The 11,488-nt window shown below is 40.6% G+C and overlaps 1 protein-coding gene across 1 annotated transcript in view; it reads left to right on the top strand.

The window, feature by feature from the left end:
* DZIP1L (DAZ interacting zinc finger protein 1 like) overlaps window positions 1-11,488 on the top strand; it is a 55,531-nt gene that overhangs the window by 15,080 nt on the left and 28,963 nt on the right. The window contains exons 3-5 of the mRNA XM_023187901.1: window positions 2,765-2,849; window positions 5,617-5,738; window positions 10,583-10,744. Of these exons, the coding sequence (XP_023043669.1) occupies window positions 2,765-2,849; window positions 5,617-5,738; window positions 10,583-10,744 (369 nt within the window). The remainder of the gene's footprint in view (window positions 1-2,764; window positions 2,850-5,616; window positions 5,739-10,582; window positions 10,745-11,488) is intronic.

The following is an 11,488-nucleotide window of genomic DNA, read 5'->3' as shown; positions in this document are numbered from 1 at the left end:
GAGGGTTCCCATAACTCCATCCTGAGGTTCATAAGACTGGTCCACTTTAGATACCCAGGCCTCCTGTACATTGGACTAACTGGCCACAAATTGAGGATTCCCATAACTCCATCCTGAGGTTCAATAATTTGCTAGAATGGTTCACAAAACTCAGGAAGAAGACATTTTATTACCAGTTTATTATAAGGATAGAAGTCAGAATAGTCAAATGGAAGAGATGCACTTGAGGACAAGAGAGTACAAGGTATGGGAGAAGGGACTCAGAACTTCCCTGCCCTTTCTGGGTGTGCCACCTCCTAGCATCTCAGTATTTACCCATCTGGAAACTCTCTAAATCCCATCATTTAGGGGTTTATGGAGATTCCACCAAGCATGCATAATTGATTAAATCATTGGCCATGGCTTAGTAGTCCAGCCCCTCTTCCCTCCCTGGGGGTTGGAGGGTGGGGCTGAAAGTTCCAACCCTCTCCCCATGCCTTGGTCTTTCTGGTGACCAACCCCCATCCTGGGAGGATTACCTGAGCCCAGCATCCTTTGGCTGTTGAGCCAAAGAGAAAAAGGATGGGGGTTGGTCACCAGAAAGTCATTTGTGGGGTGGGGCAGAAGGTGCCCAGCCACCAGTCCTTTCATTAGCATACAAAAAACACTATCTTAGTAAGTTTAGTGTTGCTATAAAGGAATACCCGAAGCTGGGTAATTTATAAAGAAAAGAGGTTATTTGACTCACAGTTCTGCTGGCTGGAAGGTTCAAGACTGGGCACCTGGTGAGGGCGTCTGGCTGCTTTCACTCCTGGTGGAAGGTGAAGGGAAGCTGGCCTATGCAGAGCTCATGGCAAGAGCAGAAGCAAGGGGAGAGGGAGGTGCCAAGCTCTTTATAACAACCAGCTCTGTCAAACTAATAAGAATGAGAACTCCCTCACCTTCAAGGGAGGGCATTAATCTTCATATGAGGGATCTGCCCCATGACCCAAATACCTCCCACTAGGCCCCACCTCTCAACAGGGCCACGTTGGAGATTAAATTTCAACATGAGATTTGGAAGGGACAAACATTCAAACTATAGTAGATGCTCTTATTACTCTGGAGATTCCAAGGATCTCAGAATCTCTTGTGTCATGAACTGGGGACTAAGACCAAATATTATTACAAAAGATGCTTTTATCACCCTTATCACTCTGAAGATTTTAAGTCAGGGGTGTCCAATCTTTTGGCTTTCCTGGGCCACACTGGAAGAAGAAGAATTGTCTTGAGCCTCACACAAAATACACTAACATTAATGATAGCTGATGAGCTTAAAAAAAAAAAAAATCCTAAAAATCTCACAATGTTTTAAGAAAGTTTACAAATTTGTGTTAGGCCACATTCAAAGCTGTTCTGGGCCACATATGGCCTATGGGCTGCAGGTTAAACAAGCTTGTTTTAAGTGTTTTAGGAGCTCCCTGCCAGAAACTAGGAACAAAGACCAAATTTACATTTTTTTTTTTTGAGACAGGGTCTCTGTCACCCAGGCTGCAGTCTGATCATGGCTCACTGCAGCCTTAACCTCCCAGGCTCAGGTGATCCTCCCACCTCAGCCTCCTGAGTAGTTAGGACTATAGGCATCTACCACCATGTCTGGCTAATTTTTTGTAGAGACAGGGTTTCTCCAGGTTGCCCAGGCTGGTCTCGAACTCCTGGGCTCAAGTGATCCACCCACCTCAGCCTCCCAAAGTTCTAGGATTTTAAGTGTGAGCCACTGTGCCCAGCCTACATTCTTATTGTGTCACAATGTCACAGTGGGACAGAAGGAATCGTTACGATATATTATTGATAACAAATTGATATAATTGATATGATGTTTATGATTAAAAGGGTCAGAACCCTTTTAGTAGTAAGGCCTGTGGACACACCTGGTTGCTAGGAAGGTTGGGACATAGAGTGTTTATTCTCATTGGCCACAGGACTTACTATTACCAAGGAAGAAAAAGAAAATGGGTATTGGGGGACAACTGGCAATTCCTGTCATAATTGTCTGCAAAGATAGCAAATAATCTGCCTATGGATTAACTAGCAATGGCAGCCTCCAAAGCTGTGTTGAGAAGAATTCTGAAATTTTACATTGAGAAGATGATGTAGATAGATTGCTTATGTCTGAAATGTCTTAGGAGAGGGATGTGGAATTATAGATGCTGTTTATTTGCTAACCCCTGCCTCTGGTGGTTCTCCACCCTGGAGTGGGACATAGACATTGGCATATTTTAAAAAATTTTTATTATGGAAAATTTCAAACATACACAGTAGTATAGAGAATCATTTAATGAACCTTTATCTATGCACTAACAGTATCAACCCATGGCCAGTGTTGTTGCATCTCTTCCCCTGCGCACTTTCCCCCACTTCTGGATTATTTTGAAGCATATTAGCAATATGATTTTATCTGTAATATTTCAGTATCTCTATTTGTGTCTCTAAAAGAGAAAGACTGACTTTTAAACATAGACAAACACCATCATCACTCTCTGAAAAAGCAACAGAAATTCCTTAGTATCATCAAATATCCAGTCAGTGTTCACAGTTTCCCGGCACACTGGTGGTATTTTAAAGCTCCCCAGGTGATCCTAGTGGGCAGCATGGATTGACATCATTGCCTTGCTCAGTAAATTAAATTCTTTATTTCTGAAGCAGCCCAGGGGTCCCAAGGGGATGGGGGCTTTGATATAGGGAAAATCCCAGGCTGACTCAGGTGACCTAATCCTGTACTCCCCATTGCTTCCTCTCTGTATAGTGCCACCTGTGTGACAAGACATTCATGAATGCCACCTTTCTCCGGGGCCACATCCAGCGCAGGCATGCAGGCGTGGCAGAAGGTGGTGAGTCCAGACAGCAGCCCGGGCCCCTTCTGGGACTGTGGAAGGGCCGGGGGCTGGTATTCAGTGGGTGGCGACCACCTATACCACCCAAAACTGCTCTCAGAACCTCACTGTCCAACTGGGGATGGGATGATCCCACCATCCACCACCGGGGGAGCCCCCATGGGTTGGAAGGGTTTCTGACCCCATGTGTAAAAAAGGGCTGGAGTCAGACAGGTAGGTTTCAGTCTTAGCTCTGTCCCTATTTATTATGTAACCTTGGTCCATGCTTTCCCCTCTGTGTCTCAGTGGCCTTCACTGTGAATGGGGCAGTCAGATGGAGTGACTTTGAAGGGCTCTTACCTTCCAGCCTTCTGCGAAACTGCAGTTTCCTGATGCCAGCCACGAATAAGCCTAAATGGGGTGAATGGGCAGTCAGACCAGTTCTTTGACTTTTCTACATACTTGAGATTATCATGACCTAATCACTTTAATTTTACAACTTCAGATTCCAGAATGAGGAGCAAGGCTGTATGTTTTCCCCATAAAGAAATTTGCATATTTTACATTCACTTTTCTTTTCTTTTCTTTTTGAGACAGGGTCTCACTCTGTCATACAGGGTGGAGTGCAGTGGCTTGATCTCGGCTCCTCTGCAGCCTCCACCTCACGGGCTCAAGTGATCCTCCTCCCTCAGCCTCCTGAGTAGCTGGGACTACAGGCACACACCACCATACCTGACTCATTTTAAAAATTTTTTGTAGAGATGAGGTCTCACTATGTTGGCCAGGCTGGTCTCAAATTCCTGGGCTCAAGCGATCTGCCTGCTTTGGCCTCCCACAGTGCTGGGATTATAGGCGTGAGCCACTGCGCTCAACCTATATTCCCTTTTTGAGGTTCAACAAGAAATATTAGTTAAAACATAAAACAAATATAGATGGAAAAATGCCATTAAGTACATCTTTTCCTATTTTCCATCATTCAAATTCCCTTTTCATAAAAAAAGTACCACTTACCTGAAACTGTGTATTTAATGCATATCTAATTCTTCTTAGTTCTGCATTGGAGGCTATAAGGAAAAATAAATTTTCCATGGCTTCAATTTTTTTTTAATAAAAATGTGTCTCTGATATAGAAAATATAAATATAGGAAATTAGAAAAGAGAAAATAAAAACCAGGGACAATATCACCAGCAGTTAATATTTTGGTGTATTCTCTGTCTTTTTTTTTCTGTAGACATATATAATCATATAGTGTGCACTTTGACTGTTGCTTATTTTCATTAAAGAATATGTCATATTTTCCAATGTCATTAAATTATCTTTGAAAATGTGATTTTTTAATGGCCGAATAGTATTTCATTAAGTGGCTATCATAATTTATTTCACAATTTCCTCCTGTTGAATATATGGCTTACCCCAACATTTCTTTATTATAAATCACATGATGATTGATATTCTTGCATGTCAATCTTTGTGCATAGCTCTTCTTTTTTCCGTAATGTAAAGTGCTGTAAGGAGAGAGAAATGTGTTCTTAAGATCACTTTTGCTATGTTAATGGTCATGGCCTCTTTATTCGCAGGCAGCTGACTTCCCAGATGCCCAGCTCTCCTATTCCACAGTCGCCTCAAATCATGTTGTTAAACCAAATTAATTTCTACTACAACTAAAAATTGCTTGTTTGTAAAATGTCCAACCTGAGAAAAGCCACATCGCTTTTCAAAGAAAAGGCTTAGAATTTTAATAACAGTATGATTTATCTAGTAATCACTAAATATGCTTTAAAAAGTAACAAATGTTCAAGAATAATTGGATTCTTTTTTGACCCTGAACTCTTGCTTTATCATCAGTATGTGGTTTAGTTAGGATGTTTTTTATAATTTATTCTGAATCTTTTTGTTCACGTAAACAATTTAAAGTATACACTTAAAGGAACTTTGATTCTTTATAATACATGCTGCTTCTTTTTCATTTGAAATTTATTTATTTTTTTATTGAGACGGAGTCTTGCTGTGTCTCCCAGGCTAGAGTGCATTGGTGCTATCTTGGCTTACTGCAACCTCTGCCTCTGGGATTCAAGCAATTCTTCTGCCTCAGCCTCCCAAGTAGCTGTGGTTACAGGCACCCGCCACCACACTTGGCTAATTTTTTTTGTTTTTTCAGTAGAGACGGGGTTTCACCATGTTGGTTAGGCTGGTCTTGACCTCATGATCAGCCCACCTTGGGCCTCCCAAAGTGCTGGGATTATAGGTGTGAACCACTGCGCCTGGCCTGACATTTAAAAGTATACATGTACATTACTGAAAACAGTGAACTTAAAACTACAATGATTTTTATTACTTTAAAATTCTCTCTGATTACTGTCAGGATACATAGATATGTTCTTTTTATTGATAATTGGTGTACATGCTATTTGATATTCTGTTCTGTTACTACAGTAATTTTAAATTTCTATTTCCATATGTCAGTACTGTCAAAATACTTACTTTAAGTGACAGTACAATAGTAATTCACATTTTTTGAGCTGTCGTGCCAATCACTATGCTAAGCACTTTGCATTCTCACATTTCATCCTCACAGCAGCCCTCTGAGTTAGGTGCTATTGTTATCTCTATTTTCCATTTTGGGGAAACAGAGGGACAGGGAGATTATGTTCTTTGCCCAAGGTCAGTGTGCTAAGTAGTGAAACTGGTTTCAGACCTAGACGTGGCTGATTGATGAGGTGAGAAACCACACTCCCTTGATTTTTGGATTTAAACTGATCACCTATCTTTGCATGGACCCCACAGGAAAACAGAAGAAGCAGGAACAGCCAGTGGAAGAGGTGTTAGAAGAGCTAAGGGCCAAGCTAAAGTGGACCCAAGAGGAGCTGGAAGCCCAGAGGGAGGCGGAGAGGCAGCGGCAGCTCCAGGTGGGCAGGGAGAGAAAACATCAGGGAGACCCGGGTCATGGACCTACCTCAGGAGACCCTTGATGCACATGAATCCCACAGGGCAAACATTCCAGCTGGTTTCCCAGAGCTGGGAGTCAGAACTGGGATAGTGCCTTCTTGGACATGGCAAATGATTTTAGGTAGCCTGGAAAGGAAAATTGAATTATTTTTGCCAGACTTATGTGGACGAAAGTAGAGCAGAGAGATGCAGTTTCCTGCATTAGTCAGCACCCTCTGAGGACATTTGAACCTGAATTTTAGCTTCGTACACAATACTGTAAGTTAACTTTTTGAGGACAAAGACTGGGTTTGATTCTGAAAGCTCCAGAACTCAGCACAGAGAATATGCTCTGTAAATGTTTGTAGAATGAAAATACATGAAGTTACCCTGCTCATCCCTTCATTATTCATCCCCTCAGCATGCATTTATTGAGCACCAGCTGCATAGTTGGTATTGTGACGAATACAGGCATACCTCTTTTTTTGTGTTTTGTGTGTTTCACAGACATTGTATTGTTTGCACATTGAAGGTTTGTGCAAACCCTGTGTTGAGCAAGTTTATCAGCATCATTTTCCAACAGCTTGTGCTCACTTCATGTCTATGTATCACATTTTGGTAATTCTCACAATATTTCAAACTTTTTCATTATTATTATATCTGTTATGGTGATCTGTGATCAGTGATCTTTGATGTTACTGTTGCAATTGTTTTGGGGTGCCACAAACTGTCCATATAAGATGGCAAACTTAAGCATCTCTCACTTTAAATCAAAAAGTAGGAATGATTAAGTTTAGTGACAAAGGCATGTCAAAAGCTGAGATGGGCTGAGAGGCAGGCCTCTTGTGCCAAACAGCCAAGTTGTGAATACAAGGGAAATGTGAAGGAAATTTAAAGCACTATTCCACTGACCACACAAATGATAAGAAAGTGAAACAGCCTTATTACTGAGATGGAGAAAGTTTTAGTGGTCTGGATAAAAGATCAGACCAGCCACAAAATTCCCTTAAACCAAAGCTTAATCCAGAGCAAGGACCTAACTCTCTTCACTTCTATGAAGGCTGAGAGTGAAGAAGCTGCAGAAGAAAAGTTGGAAGCTAAAAGAGGTTGGTTCATAGGTTTAAGGAAAGAAGCCATCTCCATAACAATGAAAGTGCAATGTGAAGCAGCAAGTGCTAATGTAGAAGCTGCAGCAAGTTATCTTGAAGATCTAGCTAAGATCATTGATGAAGATGACTGTACTAAACAGATTTTCAGTGTAGAAAAAACAACCTTCTATAGGAAGAAGCCATCTAGAACTTTTATAGCTAGAGATAAGACAATGCCTGGCTTCACAATTTCAAAGAACAGCATGATTCTCTTGTTAGGGTCTAATACAGCTGGTGACTTTAAGTTGAAGCCAATGCTCATTTGCCACTGTTAAAATTCTAGGGCCCTTAAGAATTGTGCTAGCTCTACTCTACCTGTGCTCCAAAAATGGAACAAGAAAGTCCAGATGACAGCACAGCTGTTTATAGGATGGTTTACTGAATATTTTAAGCCCACTGTTGTGATCTACTGCTAAAAAAAGATTCTTTTCAGAATAATGACTGCTCATTGACAATGTTCCTGGTCACCTAAGAGCTCTGGTGGAGATGTACAAGGAGATTTGTGTTCTAGCCTGTTAACACGATATCCATTCTGCAGCCCATGATCAAGGAGTAATTTTGACTTCCAAATTTTATTATTTAAGAAATACATTTTATAAGGTTATAGCTGTCTAGATAGTGATTCCTCTGATGGATCTGAGCAAAGTAAATTGAAAACCTTTTGGAAAGGATTTGCCATTCTGGATGCCATTAAGAAAATGTGTGATTCTTTGGAGGAGGTTGGAGTTTGGATGAAATAGATTCCAGCCATCTTGGATGACTTTAAGGGATTCAAGACTTCAGTGGAGGAAGCCACTGCAGATGTGGTGGAAACAGCAAGAGAAAGAGACTTAGAAGTGGAGCCTGAAGATGGCACTGAATTGCTGCAACCTCATGATAAAACTAATGGTTGAGGAGTTGCTTTTTATGGATGAGCAAATAAAGGAATTTCTTTTTTTTTTTGAGACAGAGTCTTGCTCTGGGGACTACAGGCGCCCGCCACCTCGCCTGGCTAGTTTTTTGTATTTTTTAGTAGAGACGGGGTTTCACCGCGTTAACCAGGATGGTCTCGATCTCCTGACCTCGTGATCCACCCATCTCGGCCTCCCAAAGTGCTGGGATTACAGGCTTGAGCCACCACGCCCGGCCAGGAATTTCTTGAGATGGACTCTACTACTGCTGAAGATGCTGTGAACATTGTTGAAATGATAAGAAAGGACTTAAAATATTACACAAACTTAGTTGAGAAAGCAGCAGTAAAGTTTAAGAGAATTGACTCTGATTTTGAAAGAAATTCTACTGTGTGTCAAATGCTACCAAAGAGCATCTCATGCTACAGAGAGATCTTTCATGAAAGGAGGAGTCCGTCCATGTGGCAAACTTCACTGGTGTCTTTTTTTTTTTTTGACAGTCTTGCTCTTTCGCCCAGGCTGGAGTGCAGTGGCGTGATCTTGGCTCACTGCAACGTCCGCCTCCTAGGTTCAAGTAATTCTCCTGCCTCAGCCTCGCGAGTAACAGATTCCAGGCACATGCTGCCACACCTGGCTAATTTGTATTTTTAGTAGAGACGGGGGTTTTGCCATATTGGACAGGTTGGTCTTGAACTCTTGACTTTAAGTGATCCACCCACCTTGGCCTCCTAAAGTGTTGGGGTTACAGGCGTGAGCCACTATGCCTGGCCTTGTTGTCTTATTTTAAGAAATTGCCACAGCACCCAACCCTATCAGTCAGCAGCCATCAACCTCAAGGCAAGACCCAGCACCAGCAAAAAGATTGTGACTTACTAAAGGATCAGATGATCGTTAGCATTTTTTAGCAATAAAGTATTTTTTAAAAATTTTATTTTTTTTTTATTTTTCCATAAGTTATTGGGGTACAGGTAGCATTTGTTTACATGAGTAAGTTCTTTAGTGGTGACTTGTGAGATTTTGGTGCACCCATCACTGAATGGTATACACTGCAAAACCATATTTGTTGTCTTTTACCCCTTGCCCCCCCTCCCATTCTTCCTCCCAAGTCCCCAAAGTCCATTGTATCATTCTTATGCCTTTGTGTCCTCATACCTTAGCTCCTACATATCAGTGAAAACATACATGTTTGGTTTTCCATTCCTGAGTTACTTCACTTAAAATAATAGTCTCCAGTCTGATCCAGGTCACTGCAAACGTTGTTAATTCATTCTTTTTTATGGCTAAGTAGTATTCCTTCATATATATATAACTGTGAGATATATATATATCTCACAGTTTCTTTATCTGCTCATTGATTGATGAGCATTTGGTTTGATTCCACGATTTTGCAATTGTGGATTATGGTACCGTAAACGTGTGTGCAAGTATCTTTTTCAAATAATGACTTCTTTTCCTCTGGGTAGATACCCAGTAGTGGGATTGCTGGATCAAACGGTAGTTCTAGTTTTAATTCTTTCTTTATTTATTTGTTTATTTATTTTTTTGAGACAGAATCTCGCTCTGTCACCCAGGCTGGAGTACAATAGTGCGACCTCAGCCCACTGCAACCTCCACCTCCCGGGTTCAAGTGATTCTCCTGCCTCAGCCTCCTGAGTAGCTGGAACTACAGGCGTGTGCCACCATGCCTGGCTCGTTTTTTGAATTTTGAGTAGAGACAGGATTTCACTGTGTTAGACAGGATGGTCTCCATCTGCCTGCCTCGGCCTTCCAAAGTGCAGGGATTACAGGTGTGAGCCACTGCCTAGTTTTAGTTTAAGGAATTCTTTTAATTCCAGCCCAAGTTTTAATTCTTTAAGGAATCTCCACACTGTTTTCCATAGTGGCTGTACTAGTTTACATTCCCACCAGCAGCGTAGAAGTGTTCCCTGATCACCGCATCCACGCCAACATCTACTGTTTTTTGATTGTTTGATTATGGCCCTTCTTGCAAGAGTGAGGTGGTATCGCATTGTGGTTTTGATTTGCATTTCCCCTATCATTAGTGATGTTGAGCATTTTTTCATATGCTTGTTGGCCATTTGTATATCTTCTTTTGAGAATTGTCTATTCGTGTCCTTAGCCCACTTTTTGATGGGATTGTTTGTTTTTTTCTTAGTGATTTGTTTGAGTTCGTTATAGATTCTGGATATTAGTCCTTTGTCAGATGCATAGATTATGAAGCTTTTCTTCCACTCTGTGGGTTGTCTGTTTACCCTGCTTACTGTTCCTTTTGCCATGCAAAAGCTCTTTAGTTTAATTAGGTCCTAGCTATTTATCTTTGTTTTTAAGCAATACAATATTTTTAAATAAAGTTATGTACTTTTTTTATACATAATCCTATGGAACACTTAATAGGTTACAGTCTAGCATAAATGCAACTTTTATATACACTGGGGAGCAAAAATATTTATATGACACACTTGTTTTATTGTGATACTTGCTTTATTCCAATACTTGCTTTATTGTGATATTCTCTTTATTGTGGTGGTCTGGAACTGAACCTGTAATATCTCAGAGGTATACCTGCATAGAGAAAAAGAAACAAGTCCCTATACTCAAGAGACTTTACAGTTCAGGTAAGACTGGCTTAGACTGGTCCTCCCAAGTCCAAACAACAGGAACTGTGGGATGAATGTTCTTTGGGTCTCCATAGTGACTTACATAGACAAGGAAGCCTAAGCAGGTCCTTAGTAAATATTTGCTGTATTGTAGAATTAATCATCATATTATTCTTGCTCTTCTTTGTAGGAAGCAGAGATCATTCATCAGAGGGAAGTAGAAGCTAAGAAAGAATTCGATAAATGGAAAGAACAAGAGTGGACCAAACTTTATGGGGAAATAGACAAACTAAAAAAATTATTTTGGGATGAATTTAAAAATGTTGCCAACCAGAACTCTACACTAGAAGAGGTACCCAACATAAAAGGCTTTTCAAAGTTCTTTTATTGGAAATCTGCTTATTCTCAAAATTTATATCTTTGTTTGTACTAGTTTTATTTCATCTGCTATTGGAAACTAAAACACTGTGAGGCCAGTTATCAGAAGCCAGTTATCAGAGGCCTGATATTAGAGGCCCAGATATCAGAGGCCTTGGGGTTGAATCACTGCTGTGTCACATACTGGCTGTGAGACCTTGAATGACTTAGTTAACCTCCTCATGCCTCAGTTTTATGACTGTAAGATAGGCTGCTGAGAGAGGGTTAAATTAGTACATATACAGTATGTAACATTATCCAGCATATAGTAATATATCAGTAGTATATCTGGTATATAGTAATATCTCTAGGTATTACTCTTATTTTTGCAAAGGGCTTTCATCACTGGACAAGAAATGGGGTAAAATTTAAATGAATGCGTTTTTCTCCCAACAAATATTCCCTGAATCCTGGTTACATGCCAGATACTGTGTTGGGGTCTTCAGAGGTCAGACATAATACCTACCATTTACTGACTGTATTTACTATTTTCCAGCCCCCATGCAGTATACTTTGTATACACTAACTTTTCATCTTCATAGCAATCTACCATAACATTCTCAAAATAGGTGCATCACTAGTTTAGTACTTTTTTTAAAGTTTTTTTTTAAAGCTATTTTCTTTCTTTCTCCCCTTCCTTCCTTCCTTCCTTCCTTCCTTCCTTCCTTCCTTCCTTCCT

The sequence above is a fragment of the Piliocolobus tephrosceles genome, chromosome 2 (genome assembly GCF_002776525.5).
Source record: "Piliocolobus tephrosceles isolate RC106 chromosome 2, ASM277652v3, whole genome shotgun sequence".
NCBI lineage: Eukaryota > Metazoa > Chordata > Mammalia > Primates > Cercopithecidae > Piliocolobus > Piliocolobus tephrosceles.
Note: the sequence above shows the minus strand (reverse complement) of the source record. Positions and strands in the feature narration are given on the sequence as shown.